At 34.8% G+C, this 14812-nt stretch overlaps 2 protein-coding genes across 3 annotated transcripts; both read left to right on the plus strand.

The window, feature by feature from the left end:
- The first annotated feature begins 249 nt into the window (after window positions 1-249).
- Window positions 250-8974, plus strand: LOC114264795 (uncharacterized). Of its 2 annotated transcripts, XM_082903698.1 has the most exons (16): window positions 250-617; window positions 754-1526; window positions 1990-2265; window positions 3011-3090; window positions 3416-3557; window positions 3700-3780; window positions 4834-4938; window positions 5952-6044; window positions 6578-6642; window positions 6770-6799; window positions 6894-7191; window positions 7299-7418; window positions 7516-7614; window positions 7854-7913; window positions 8009-8103; window positions 8632-8974. In XM_082903698.1, exons 1-16 carry the CDS (start codon window positions 470-472, stop codon window positions 8714-8716), a joined length of 2550 nt encoding a protein of 849 aa, XP_082759824.1. In that variant the 5' UTR covers window positions 250-469; the 3' UTR covers window positions 8717-8974. The 2 variants fall into 2 exon arrangements, with proteins under 2 accessions (XP_082759824.1, XP_082759828.1); XM_082903702.1 differs by lacking the exon at window positions 5952-6044.
- A 915-nt stretch (window positions 8975-9889) lies between these two features.
- On the plus strand, window positions 9890-14163 carry LOC145806487 (putative hexosyltransferase MUCI70). The gene is made up of 6 exons (XM_082903704.1): window positions 9890-10094; window positions 11249-11320; window positions 11409-11608; window positions 12212-12627; window positions 13000-13184; window positions 13583-14163. The coding sequence occupies exons 1-6, from the start codon at window positions 10025-10027 to the stop codon at window positions 13954-13956; spliced, it is 1317 nt and encodes a 438-aa protein (XP_082759830.1). The 5' UTR covers window positions 9890-10024; the 3' UTR covers window positions 13957-14163.
- The last annotated feature ends 649 nt before the right edge of the window (window positions 14164-14812 follow it).

Genomic DNA, 14812 nt, shown 5'->3' on the forward strand with positions numbered 1-14812 from the left:
GAGGAGGTGGCAGCCGACGGTCGTAAATTGAGAGGGAATGAGGGGTGTGTAGGTAATTTAATTAAAAGATATAATGGTAATTAAAAAAAATTGGGATAATGGTGTGAATTGAGAGAATAAGTGATGTGCAAATAGAAACTCACATTTTGTGGGCTTCACACGAAATAAGTCAAATAAGAGGGGCTTTTCACAAAAAAATCTCAAAAATTTAACTTCTTTAATTTTTTTTAAAAAAAGGGGAAAAAAATCAACTCATTCCTTATTCATTGATCTTCAAATCCTCTGCAATCTTCCTCCCCCTCTCTCTCTCTCTCTTTCCTTATTCATTCCTCTCTGCAATGTCTCTCTCTCGCTCCGACGCTCTATATATATATATATCTAAATGCATGTATATATACTCGCATTCAAATACACGTACAGTATTCAGTGAAATTTATATACTCGCATACACGTACAGTATTCATACGTTATGGAGAATTTCTTATTGCTTAAGATGATCTTCTTGCTTCTTATTTGCGGTGTTTGGATGTTCCTTCAGAAGATGATGCTTCTTTCGACATGTCTTCAGACGATGATGTTCTTCTTCGTTCTTATTTGCGATAGCTTTCGACTTTCAGGTTCTCTTCTGTGATTAGATAGTATATTGGTTTCTCTGTTATTTGTTGCCTGTAATTTCATTTCATTCACTGTTATTAATTTCCTATGTCAAATGTGTTACAAAGAGATTAAATAACTTCAATTCGATTCCTGCAGCAATTAAGGAAGTTGAGAGCAAATCAGCAAGCACGATTACATCTGAAAGTGGTGAGCAACAACATCGGAAGTTGTTGAATGTATCTAGTCAAACAGTTAGTCGCACGAGTGGGCTTTTGTCATCTGAAATGGGTAGTTCGAATATCAAGAGAAGGAGAGAGAAATTGTTGGAAGAAGCAAGAGAGAGTGTGCCTGAACCTGGGTCTGGAAGAGTGATGCATTTGGTTAAGGCCTTTGAGAAGCTTCTTGCGATACCGAAGGACTCAGATCAAACGGATGAGAAACAATCCAGTGTGGGCTCCTCTTCACACCCTGGTTATGATGTTAGTCGCACGAGTGGGTTTTTGTCATCTGAAATGGGTAGTTCGAATATCAAGAGAAGGAGAGAGAAATTGTTGGAAGAAGCAAGAGAGAGTATGCCTGAACCTGGGTCTGGAAGAGTGATGCATTTGGTTAAGGCCTTTGAGAAGCTTCTTGCGATACCGAAGGACTCAGATCAGACGGATGAGAAACAATCCAGTATGGGCTCCTCTTCACACCCTGGTTATGATGTTAAGAGCCCGTCACTTCGTGCATCACTGAACAAAGATGTAACACCTGATAATAATCGAAATGCCACGAGAGCGCCTCAAGCAAATTGCGACAAAGCAAGAAAGTCAAATATGTCCAAGGAATCTACTGCTAAGACTGGGGATTTGACTTTTAAATCTGGATGCGGAAGTAAAACCATTGCTGCCGCAAAGTCAGCCCACGTGGAAACTGCAAAATCAAAGGTGAGAAGCTGCAACATTTTGATTAATGACACCAAACTAGCTTTACTGTTGAATTACTTATCAGCAAACACGGTACAATTTTACTATATGCAATTCTAAACTTTCAGATTAGTGGCAAATACCATGAATGTTGAGAAAATTTCTCGTATGAGCTAGTTACTTCTCAATGATAAATGTGATTTGCAAAATACCCTACTCAAATTCATTCTAGTTGTTTTGGGAATTGATTATTTTATTGGCTTTTTAACTTTTTATAAAAAAAGACGTGCAAAAAAGCAGAGAGAATAGTTGATTTTTTAGTTTTTTGACCAAAATAGTAGGTTCCAAAAACAAGCTGATATCATATCATTAAAAATTTTCCTTGTTAATTATTTGGATTCTGGATTGATAATCGCAATGAACGAATCTTGAATTTGGCACCAGAATCATGGTTAGTAAGCTGAATTATGCATAAAATTTTCAGGTTAACAAAGTTGTGCCTTCTAAAGCCACGAGGCTACATAGAGTCAATTCACAAGATTCTGTCACTGGTGCTACAAAAGCCATGAGGCTACATAGAGTCAATGCACAAGATTCTGTGAATGGTGCTACAAAAGCAGATGACAAAGTGGTAGTCAACAAGAATAATAGACTTGGAAATGGTAAAGAGAACGTTACGAGTCAGAGACCCAACAATGGAGCTGGAGGCACGGTTCAGCAGGTTCATATAGTGACAAAGCAAAAGAGTATTGTTCCAAAGGTATATCAATTGTTAGTTAATTGATCTCTCATGTCTTGTTTTCAATATAATTTACTTCTGTTTGAAATCCATCTATTCACCTTCAATCTGCTACTTAGTTTTCAATCCTGCATAAGTTCAGCAGACTAAACACTTGGCATATTAAGTCCACAAACATTTTTTTAAACAAGAAAAATCAGAACCAAAGAAACATATATTTACATGTATTTGAAGAACACAATTATAGAATTCCACCACTTAATAAACTGATTTGTGAGAGACCGTTGTGTATGCTTCTGTTATAGAGTAGTTGAATGCTGATTTATTTTCCACCACTTTCAGCGAAAAAGTTTCTAACATAATGCTAAATACAGTGAAAACTCCTTTTATTACTCTAGCTAAGTTAGCTGACTATAACCTCATTCGACATGTTATATTTAATCACTCTAAATAACGTGTCATATGCCTATTAAAGTGATTGTGTCTAAACATGTTTACTTTTTGTGTATGGATTTAATGATGATATATTGTCTAGTCCTAAATGCATGCAATCCCATTATAGGCAACTCTAGTACTTGGGTTTCTATCCGTTGTGCTTTGCTCTCAGTTGGTTCCAGGCTCTGTGGTTAATTATATGATGCTTTTGAGAGTTGTTAAATTTTTGACTGAGATTGCTGAAAAAATATTTGATTTTCAGAAGCATTTGTTACTTAAGATATGTTCTTAGTTGTATATTTATTTTGTCTACTGTATTATTCTTAAATAGGATAAGTCTTGGCGTGTCCGCTATATGGTCGCAAATCAGTTATATGAACTTTGTGAAGCTGTGGGGCCTGAACCTACCAGGTATTTATCTACTGTAAATATTTCCTTATGTTGGCTACACACAGCTCTCATTCTGTTTTGTCAGGTTGACTACACTTACATTTTATTCTACTCACCATGTGATCATGTACCATCTTGGGCAGTCTTGAAAGAATTTAATAGCTATATATACTTATATTATTGGTCTTTTTTATCACTGATAACATAGACACGTATATATATGTAGTGTTTTGCCTGTTTTCTTTAGATTTGAGTCTTATTTATGTCTGGGTGTTTCAGTAGTGGCTCTCCTTGCTCTTTTTTTTTTTCGAAATGTTTAATTGATGTGATCATATTACTATTTAAGGATGGATTTGGTTCCTGCATATGTGCGCTTACTTCGAGATAATGAAGCTGAAGTACGTATAGCAGCTGCTGGCAAAGTCACCAAGTTTTGCCAGATTCTTAATCCCGAACTTGCTATTCAGCACATTCTTCCCTGTGTAAAGGTGCATATCTCTCCCTCTCTCTGTCTTCACAAGCACAAATGATCATGCATATGAAATTTTTCCTGTTTGTTTGTGGACCTACTCCTTACCCATTGTGCCATTAATGTCTTGTGTCTTATCACTCGGCAACAACATTTTGTAGGAATTGTCGTCAGATTCTTCTCAGCATGTTCGCTCTGCTTTGGCTTCAGTTATAATGGGAATGGCTCCTATCTTAGGAAAGGTAAGAACTTCCTGTGGAAAGTCTTATTCATTAACTCCGGTTAGGGAGGGATTCATTAGTTTCTAATTTGTGCATGCAAAGGTGAAAATAACGATGCATACTTTGGATTTTTTTAATGGCTATATTGATTAAATTTTGTCGGAGAAACTAATTGTGAGAAACGATTTAAATCTTTTAGTTGTAGTAAATGTGCTGCCAGCCCCAAATAATGGGGAGGGCATTGTTTTACTAAAGCATTAGAAACCTTTCACCAATATGTATGTTTTTGTGTTGCTTTATTTTGTACTTGCCTACTTGGTTCCAGGTCAGTCTGACCACTTGTGGGGTTGCTGAAGTGATTAATTAGTGCCTTGACTTGGATGTTGTTGTCATTCTACAAAGATGGTTCAATATTTTATTATTCCTTACTTTTTTACCCCTTACAAAATGATATTTTGTTCTTCATTGACACTATCTATAGATTTAGCAACATTGAATGTTTTCTATATTACCAAATAGCACTTGGTCCAAACATCTGAGGTTTTTTCCTTTTTATTTTGATTTTATATGTGCTTGTGGCACCCTCTGATCAAAATCTCAGAAGGTTTGTCTTTATCTAACTACATTTTGTAGATTGGCATTTAGTGGATTTAAATTGTTGATATCACCATCCCCTTTGACTTATATTTATATGAAACAGATATGGTTGAGTAAATTTCATCTTCCATCACACTTGCAGTTGTGTGTTTTAATCTGTTCATCTTTTGAGTTTGCGGTTTTATTTTATTGCTATAAATATCTACATTTGTAGGTTGGCATTTATGTTTTGAATGTTATGAAGTTTGTTAAATTTCTCATGTATTACCCCAAAATTCTTTGTGGTCTATCATTTAGTTTTTTTTTTTTTTTTTTTTTTTTTTGTGGGGAACAAAATATTGTGTACGCGATTGCTGAAGTGTGGGTGGTTTTGTTTGTGCAATATATTCTGATTTCTTATTTATATAAAAATGCAGTTTTGTTAATGCTGCACTGACTGCAGCTAACTTTTAAACTTTGGTTCGGTGGTTAATGCAGGATGCAACAATTGAGCAGCTTCTGCCAATATTCCTTTCCCTTTTGAAAGATGAATTTCCTGATGTACGCCTCAACATTATAAGCAAACTTGATCAAGTCAATCAGGTTTGTGACAATATTAGGTGTTGAACTTTATTTATTCTTTTACATGTTGAGCCATCCGTCATTAATTCATCATGTGCCTTCATTGGCCTAGCTGATTTGCTACCTAAATGCTACTTCTCCGGTAGACTCTTATAAGCACACAAGGTTCTCTTGGCAAAATTGTGATGTCCTTTAGTAAATCTATTTAAAACCACCTGAAGCTTCATAATTGCTTGCTTACCAAAAAAAAAAAGAGATTAGAAAACAAAAAAAAGACCTGTTTTCTTGGATGGATATTCTCACTGGTTTTGAAATTTTAGTCAACCTTTTTTTAGTTGTATGCTTTTATTGCTGCTCCTTTCTGTGAGGCACTTGTATTTGGTTGGATGGGGACATGCATTTTTGTTTTCACAGACAGAGATATGAAAGACAAAAGGTGCACCTAGTAGGGCAGGGGCTTGTTAGATGTGAAGTGCACATGTACAATAGATGGGTGTAAGACATCCATTTCCATTTACTTTCATGCATTGCAAATGTTGATTATATGGGAAAATGAACTTGTGTTATTTATCATTCAAATGCTCCTCAAATCATTTTAAAATCTTCTCACAATAAAAAATTCTTTCATTCATGGCTGATTTTATGTTAGTATGATTTAGCAAGGCAATTCACTTTCCAGATGCTTCTGTGCATATTATTTTTATCTTTTTTTAAAATTTTAATTAGTCTAGAGATTCTCGTTAATTGTGCTATGATCTTTGGAAAACCTTTACAATTTCATCATGGTTATTCTTGATGTTCTTTTGGTTTAATGATTGTCTGATACTATTATAATCTATAATTCTGGCAGCTGTGTTCTTCTCTAAGCACAACATTAATGTAAACATTAAAAATAAAACGAAAGGGTGAGAAATGCCCATGCCAGCAGAATATATAACTTTGGAATATGATTCTATGTTATGAGTATTATTATTTATTACTTACAAGTTACAAGTTTGTCCAGCATTTGGTAGTCTAACATGTTGGATATGTAGACACAAGACCCAGAAATCGCCGAAAACAGAGATACAGTAGTTGCTCCTCCGAGGAAGAGCGTTGTTGAACCAGTCGATCCGTGGGCTTTTCTGGTAATTTTTGGTTCTTCATTTTCTTCATGGTTTACTTGTTGATTCGCTAATCTCAACCCGCATTGATTATTGGTTGGTTTGAATCTTGGAAATGATTGAACTCACTAGTGTTTCTTATGATTTTGAAGAAAAAAATTTATAGGTTTTTATTTCTTTCTTTTCCTGTTGATTGGTTATTTTTTGATCTGGGAATGGTATATTCACTTCAATATGTTATGGATTCTTGATCTTGGTCTATTTGGGTTCATGTTTAAAACTAGGTTTTGATCTTCTTGGAATTAATTATTGTTTTGAATCTGTTGTTTTTTTTGTCTCATACTATTGACCCCCTTTTCCTCATTCTTTTCCAGCCTTTAATAATTTTTTCCCCCTTCATCTCTCTTCGTTTTTGTTTTAAATATTCATCATGTCTACTTTGCATTTTGTCTTGTTTTGAATCCAATAATTGTGAGAATCTAAAATGTGTCTTTTGGGTTTGTATTAATTTCCAAGAGAGTCTGGTGTTACATTACTGCTGATTTTCACATATACAGGATGAAATCGAAGCTCCCATGTGGATAGATCTCGATCTAGAAGCCACGTCTGGATACAAAGACAAGTGAGTTTCTTTACAACTGGTTCTAAAAATGGTTCCTCCATGTTTTCTTGTAAAGTCGTTTCTTGTAAGTCAATTGTAAGACTCCACATCTTGAATCCAAGTGTAATCTTCTTCTGTTACATTGCAGTGATGATAACTGGTTCAAAATAAGCCATTTGTAAGTACTTCACCTTCGCTATATTGTAAATTTTGTTGGGGTGTTTTCTAATTGTAGTCCATTAAATGAGAATGGCTAAATGTATGGCATTCAGGTCCCATCAAAGTTCTTCCCGACAGTTAATTTCTGCATTTTCTCGTGTTGGTGAGGGGAATACAAACAAAACATCTTCTCCAAAGCTTCCACGATCTGTCTCAAAAAACAACAGAATCAAGGATTGGGGACAGAGCAATTGCTGTGGCGTTGCATCAAATAAGCATCACCCAATCAAGAATTTAATCAGTAAATCTTCACGGTTGAATTCCAGTGAGAAAATAAAACCCAAACCAAGCAATGGAAATCGAAAAGGAAATGCTAGATCAAAAGTAAAGCCCTTCAATCTTTGCACAGAGGTGTGTGTTTATGGTTTTGTGAAATTGACTTTTGCTTTTAAATCCTTCTGTCTTTGCCTCAATTTACTTGAAATCATGTTAATTTTGGTGATTGATTTTTATTGCAGCAAAGGGGAAGATTCAAGGAGGAAGAATTCGTCAAGAAATTACAACAAATGACGATGGAGGAGGAAAAGCAACGGATACCAATCGCACAAGGTCTCCCATTGACAACAGATGAGCCAGAGGTAATTCCATTTAATTTCAAATGCTATCGACTTCCGAAAAAAATAAAATATTATTGGGAATGTCCAAATGGCAACTTACTGGATTTATATATTACAGTGCTTAGTAAAACCTGCCGTCAAAGAAATCACAAGACCGGTTGATTTGGTGCTGCATAGCGATGTGAGGGCTGTGAAGCGTGCTGAGTTTGACCAACAGGTGCATTTTTAACTTTCTTTAAATATTTTTACTCAAGGTTTTCATGTATTAATTGTTTTGGGCATAATGACCATAACTTCACTCACGTATCACATATAAAGTAGGCATTGTGTCATTACTAAAGTCTTTACCATTCACTGAATCTACAAGATTCCATGTTCTCGCGCATATTACATGGCAATAATGAAATTCCCTTTATTGAATTACCGTTTAATTTTGCTTTTGTGATTGCATATTAGCTGGCTGAGAAGATGAGCCTTATTGAACAGTACAGGGAGAAAAGGGAAAGACAACAAAAGGTACATGACAGAAAAAATCTTATGGGTGTGTTTTGGTGATATTAGTCTTGGTAGTTTACTGATATATATGTGCATGCTGGATTTTGCTCCTGTAGTTAGCAGAAGAAGAGGAAATCAGGAGACTAAGAAAGGAGCTCATTCCAAAAGCTCAACTCATGCCCTATTTCGACAGGACTTTCATCCCTAGAAGGTACCAGATAAAATCCAGAATTTTTAAAAACTTCTTTTGCTATACATGGCTTTCCATTTGAATATGGATAACCAAAAACCTACTGAATAGAGAAATTATCTAGTAGGTTTGGCCTATAGGACACATGGTGTGTCTTTTCAATATTAGAAAAACATATGATCCACTTGTTTCAATTTTTTATACAAGAAGATATCATGTCTATTTTGGTGGGCGTGGAAAGCTGAACCTGCTAGATAACTTCTCCTACTAAAGACTTCAAATAGACCCTCTCCTTCAAACGATTCTTAAAAAGCAATATGTAGTTTGTATACATTGCTTTCTTTCTTCTTTTTTTATATACATTTTTTTCCCTTCGGTGTCACTTACTGTAGGCTCAACTTTTCCAGCACATTTTATTGATCAGGTGTTGTTTGGATCTCCAATTTTGTAAAATAAACCTCAAACCTAGAAGTTTTCTAATGCATCATTTGACTGGCATAAGTGGTGTAAACATAACGATGTCCCTTGTTTGTTTCGGGTTATTTTCAGGTCGATGAAGCATTGCACTATACCCAAAGAGCCAAAGTTCCATATACCACCACGACACAAGAAGATCAAGTGTGGCATGTGTTGAGATGATATGTTCACACACCAACAATGAAATGCATAGAAGGAAGGAAAAATCAAGATTTTTCGTATTTTTTTTGTTGTCAATTGCTTAATAATGCTGAACTTTTTTTTCTTCTTTATATGGTCTCCAATATTCCTTGTGTATATGAAAGCAATCAATTTAATTGCAATTTTGATGAAACAAGTGACGGTAGTGCTGTATGCACAATTGTGTGCTATTTCAATTAATATTATCTCATAATCATTCATTTCTCTAGTGTTGTTATTTACCTTGTTTTCTTTTTTCTATCTTTGAAGCACAAGTCATGTATGCATCTTTATTTGAAGTTTTGCTCTTACACTTTGTTTGTTTGAGCATTTTTTAGATACGTGTTGGTTAGACTAATCACATAGAAATCCAAACAAAGCCTATATATTTAATTAGCACAACCTCAATATACACATTTTGCTGACTTCTTCTAGTGTACGACAAGGTAAACTTGGGTAGTTAGGACTTAGGACAGGAATAATGAAGTTTAGTTCACACCACCTTCAAAAAAAGAAAAGAAAAGGTGGTGATTAATATGCCTGTTACCTTTCTAATTCACTCGCTCTTGAAAAGTTTGATCCTTGTATACTCGTGGCATTTCCTATCAACTCTATAGAAGAACTTCATAAGACTTGACTTTTTAGAGAAAATGAATGTTTGGTATATGTTCATCTAAGAAGTCCTTTAAAATCATAAAGTGCTTTTGTGCTTTCACCATGTAAATACACATTTGGAGACAAAATCTCAAATGTATCAAAATGACTTTCATCAAGCATTCTCCTTTACAAAACTTAATTTAAAAATACAATAATTGTGAAGGGAAAAAAACACAGGATAAAATTTGACTCATTGGGATGGTTTGTGTTTTTAGGATAGTATCGAAAATGTTACAAGATACAAGTATATAAGGATAGTATTGAAAAAGGGTTCTGTATTTCGTGTATGGAGTGAGGAAGCCGGTTCAGAATTGTATTTGGTTGGGTATGGTTTTGATTGCTTGGCATTATCTGTTTGATAAAAGGATTGAGAGAGAGACAAACATTAAGTTCCTTCTGTTTGTGAATAAGGTTTTGGTTTGTTTCTTGGTTGGTGCATTGTTATGGTTAGTGAAGACCCTCGTGGTTAAGGTCCTTGCGTCTTCATTCCATGTCAGCACCTTCTTTGATCGAATTCAGGAGTCATTGTTTAATCAATTTGTGACTGAAGTTGTCTCAAGATTACCCATTGAAGATTCTTTGGAAGAAGGCTTTTATTCGTTTGGTTCTTGTGGGGGGCATCTTGTGGATGCTGCTCATTCTCATTGTACTATTGTTTCATGTTTGGTCTTGCCAATCTTCCCTAGCTTTCTTTTCAGGTATTTTGGAGATATCAGTACGTCTCTTATTCAAAGAATTGTAATTATTTCTTGTTACTCCCTCCGCCCCAAAATATTAGTCTCTTATTCTATTTTTCACTATCTCAAAATATTAGTCTCTTTTAAAAATTCAATAACTAAAATAACATGAATTTCCTTTTTTACCCTTCTTTTAAATTCATTAGCATTATTTGGAGTGTAATACTTGTACTACCAAGGGGTAGTTTTAGAAAGTTAATATTTTTGAAGTGTAACAATTGTACTACAAAAAAAAGTTAAATTCTCCAAATGGGGCTAATATTTTGGGACGGAGGGGTAATATTAATTGAATATAAGTTTTCAATTTATACTGTCTTGTCTTCATATTATGATATGGAAACCTTTCAAAGGAAGTTTTTGCAGGATGTAAATGATAGAATATTTAGCATAATATTTTAACTGACATTAACATCTGAGGTCAATCTCTTAAGTTGGTTCCGTGCTTTCATTATGAAGGCAAATAATTAAGCAGACATATCGAAGAAAGTTTTTATAAATGATCGTCATTATTATGTGCACTAGTAGGAAAATTTGCTAGAAGAAGCAGCTGCCCATTTTGATTCTATGGTAATATGGTGCACATGCAATTACTGCCTTAATGCGGACTTTGTCTGCTCTTTTATTAGAAGGTTTGATGTCAAAAGCGTTTGTTTGTGGCATCTATGAAATTAACAGTCCTGAACGTGGGACTGACACAATCCTTCTTCAAAACATTTAATATTTAGGGTAAATTACCTGGCAGTTGGCAAAAATATACTTGGCCACATTAGCGTTAGATGGCCCATACAAAGCCTCTCCTTGGAAGGTCGCTTTTTCTTCTTGGTTGGTGTTGTTGGGAAGGAGCAGTATGAAAGATTTTTAAGTGTTTGGAATTGAACTTATAAAGTTAAGGAAATGCCACAAAGAAAGTTATTTCTTTGTCAGTTCCTGTTGTCATGGCTTCATTTTTTTCTAGTTCTTAAAAGTTTTTGTATGAATTAGGAGATTGGGCTATGCATGCTAGATGCAAAATTGAAAATTCACATGCAATTCAAATTTTCTACCCCAAATTCACATATTTTTCTATTTTATTTGTTTGAAATGATGGTTCTATAATTTTTCTGTTTCATTTGCAGCTATTTGTAACAGAGACAGCAAGGTATTTGTAATGTTAGACACAATGGGACTTGTACCAAAACCAACACACCGTAAGATCACAGCAATGTCTGTTGTTTGAATTTTTCATCTCAATGTAAAGATGACTGAGTGATATTGTTTGTGCTGGCATACAATTAGGTTGTCCTATTCCCGTCGTGGATGACCCGGACAAAATAATTATGCCGAAGAGAAGAACTCCTGACAAAGTTGTTCAACATTTATCATATATTTTGGAGGATGAGGTAGAAAATAATGGATCTCAGTCACCTCCACTATTTGGAGGGCATCAAAGCTGGTTGCAAAGAGAGGAGAGTTTTAAACTAAAATCAATCATGAAGGTGAATATTTACCCCAATTTACAGTTCAATTCTTCTTAATTTATTTTTGTTTATTTTCTTGACCAAATCTCCATATCATTTGGTCAAGTAAGTATTTTTGGAACAAAAGGATTATTTGTCATTCTTAATGCAAAGCTAAGCCAAATGTTATGAGCATATTGCATTAAATGAACAGATGTTCTGCGTTTTGGATATATGTGTTATGTTTAAAGGCCCATTGATAAATGAAAAACCTGCAATCTAGATAAATGAAAAACCTTGGAGGCAATTTGCAGTCAACTAAAATATTATGGTACTATTGCTTATTATGTGCTTTGTTCTTTAAATGTGTATGTATAATGTTAGCTGAGTTTGATGATGGCTTCTAAACAAAATGGCAAAAAATGAGAGATAAGTAGATCTGCACATGATTCAACCATAACTTTTTGTGAGTGAATTATTGTAAATAAATATACACCGTCGCTTCTGCCTTCTCTTCTAAACTTATATCAGCTTTTAATTGTTTACTGTGTAATCTATTTTTATGAGAACACAGTGTCACTCTTGCCTTCCTTTCTGAATATGTATCAGATTTTACTTGTTTCTTGTGTTTTCTATCTTTAGGTGCACTGTGGTTTCATTCAAGGTGGCGTTGCAGAGATGGCTCCAAAGGACATCAAATATGTGGAGAAGTGTAGGTTTGTGGTTGCATCTGGCATTTTTGATGGATATGATGTGCCTCATCAGCCTTCCAATGTCAGCTCACGATCTCAACAGCTCTTCTGTTTTCTTATGGTGGTGGATGAAATATCCATTGATTTCATCAAGAAGAATGTTACTGTCAGAGAGGACAATGATGGGGGACAATGGGTTGGTATTTGGCGTATTATTCTGCTGAAACATCAACCTTATGATGAACCCAGGAGGAATGGAAAAGTTCCCAAAATATTAACCCACAGATTATTTCCTCAAGCACAGTACAGCATATGGATTGATGGTAAAATGGAGCTAATAGTCGATCCATTGCTTATGCTAGAAAGGTCTGGTCTTCTATTCTTGTTTAATGTGGACAAATCTGTATTTGTAATGTTTCATATTCAATCAAGCTTTAAGTTAAACACAAGACTAAAGTGTCGATGCATTGATTGCATAAATGTCAATGTGCGCGTAATGGTGTGCACATTGTGCGTTAATGCATAGTGCATCTCTATTGGCATATGTAAAGCGAATTATTGGAACAAAACATATGCATGTAATTGGATGAAGAGTATGCTTATGCCCTTAAAAGTTTTGATATCTTAGTCTATTGTTCAAAACTGCAATAATGCTGTGACTTTTGAGATGATCTAATCAAGTTAACCTTTAACTAATGGGGCCTCTTGATTAAGACAAATTTTGTCATGATTTCGCAGATACTTGTGGCGCGGAAAGCACACATTTGCCATTGCTCAGCGCAAGCACCATCACAGTATATATGAGGAGGCTGATGCAAACAAACGGAGGAAGCGATATGCTCGACCTCTGATTGATCTTCACATGAAAATATACCTTTATGAAGGGATGAAGCCATGGAGTCCAAAGAAAAAAACCGTCAGTGGTAAGAAAGAAATCCCAGCGTATTTTAGTTCAATTGTTGTTGTTGTTGTTGTTCTTCTTTTTTTTTTTCTTTTTTTTGGGTTTTAAGCAAAGCCACAAGGGAGGTGAAGGTCAGAAATGTTATCACTTGTGGATCACCTCAAAATAAATGCCCATGGATCTCTGCTGAGATATGGGCTTTGCGGTATTTTTTTTTTGGAGGAAAAAGAAGGAATAATCTTCTCAAAGTCATGAGGCACACTGTACATAATGAATGCTCTTGACTAATCACTTTAATTTCCGTTAGAAGTACCATACAACATAATGGTAAATTCAGAACTCGTTTTATTATTCTAGTATTCTGCTCATATTTGTGCTATATTGACAGTTTTGTTTTGTTTTTTTGGTGGTAAAATGCAGATGTGCCAGAGGGAGCCATAATTATACGTGAACATACAGCGCTGAATGATTTATTTAGCTGCTTGTGGTTCAACGAGGTCAACCTCTTTACACCGAGAGATCAGTTAAGCTTTGGCTACGTCGTTTACAGGTTAGGGCACCCGTTCAAATTCTTTATGTTTCCAAACTGCGAGTACAACTCGATCTTTGTGTTGCACCCTCACACTCGCGAGCATTCTTCCAAAATCGAATGGGTGAAATCCTTGGATGAGTTTAAGGGAAAGAATAGTGGTTTGAAAGAGAGTAGGGGAGGGTTAGGGTTGTGGACTCCTTATCCTGGGAACCTTGATTCAGTTGTACTGCCACATGTAACAAGAACATCAAAAGCAGGATGAGTTAATTTTGTTTTTTCTTTCAATTTTTTTTATTTTTATTTTTCATTCTTAGTTACAAACTTTATTAAAAAATAAAAATAAAAAATCCTGGTTTATTTGGAAGATTAATTAGGCCCTATAAGGATCTTTGTATAATATTTTGAAGGAAAAGTTTGGGTCAATGTTTCTTTTTCAAGTTGCAATTTCATGTTCCAAAATTGTTGTTTACTGCATCATGTTTAAATGGCAATGAGAGAGTTCACTTCTGATGTCCCTTGAAATGATATTTATCTGTGAATTGTAACACAATAATCTGTTTGGATCACTGAAATCTATGGATGCTGATGAATTCATTGAAAGTTGATCATTTTCTGTGACAATAAAAAAAATATAATTTTGGATCTTGTGATTGTTAAAGGCTTTTTTGCGTACAACAGGTTACAAGTCTTGGGCAGATGGTATTCAAGCATAATTTGTTTATGTTCTGAGCTGATTTTAAGCAATCTATCATGACCCAAGCTTGAGTAGCTTGGCTCTTTATAATGCATCAAATAGAGTTAAGCCAAGTTATACCTTGTTTAAGTTTAAGTTTGGTTTAAAAACTTAATTCAACCGAACTTTTAACGGGACAAATTTGACTAGTTTAATTCGTTTAACAGTTCTATTTGCGTTCTGAGAAAGAAAAAAAAACCAGTTCTACTTGCAATTTAATAGTTTTGATGTTATTTACATGCTAATTTTGTCTGTCCTTTCATGGATTTATGATACCCTCTGCCATGGAAAATAAATCCCAAAAAACAAACATGTTCAAACATATTCCAATTTGGTAAGGTTCCAATCGCATGTTGAAAAAAAAATTTATGATGACATGAACTTC

This window comes from Camellia sinensis, chromosome 2 (assembly GCF_055761805.1).
Source record: "Camellia sinensis isolate YWXY chromosome 2, ASM5576180v1, whole genome shotgun sequence".
NCBI classification, from domain to species: Eukaryota; Viridiplantae; Streptophyta; class Magnoliopsida; order Ericales; family Theaceae; genus Camellia; species Camellia sinensis.

What these genes read in the sequence shown, in the direction of transcription:
- LOC114264795 (XM_082903698.1), top strand. Translation starts at nt 470, where the DNA reads ATGGAGAATTTCTTATTGCTTAAGATGATCTTCTTGCTTCTTATTTGC. An exon ending in TGGAAACTGCAAAATCAAAG is followed by an intron (nt 1,527 to 1,989) that starts GTGAGAAGCTGC and finishes TAAAATTTTCAG; the next exon opens with GTTAACAAAGTTGTGCCTTC. An exon ending in AACTTGATCAAGTCAATCAG is followed by an intron (nt 4,939 to 5,951) that starts GTTTGTGACAAT and finishes TTGGATATGTAG; the next exon opens with ACACAAGACCCAGAAATCGC.
- LOC145806487 (XM_082903704.1), top strand. Translation starts at nt 10,025, where the DNA reads ATGCTGCTCATTCTCATTGTACTATTGTTTCATGTTTGGTCTTGCCAA. An exon ending in TTCCCTAGCTTTCTTTTCAG is followed by an intron (nt 10,095 to 11,248) that starts GTATTTTGGAGA and finishes TTTCATTTGCAG; the next exon opens with CTATTTGTAACAGAGACAGC. An exon ending in CCATTGCTTATGCTAGAAAG is followed by an intron (nt 12,628 to 12,999) that starts GTCTGGTCTTCT and finishes ATGATTTCGCAG; the next exon opens with ATACTTGTGGCGCGGAAAGC.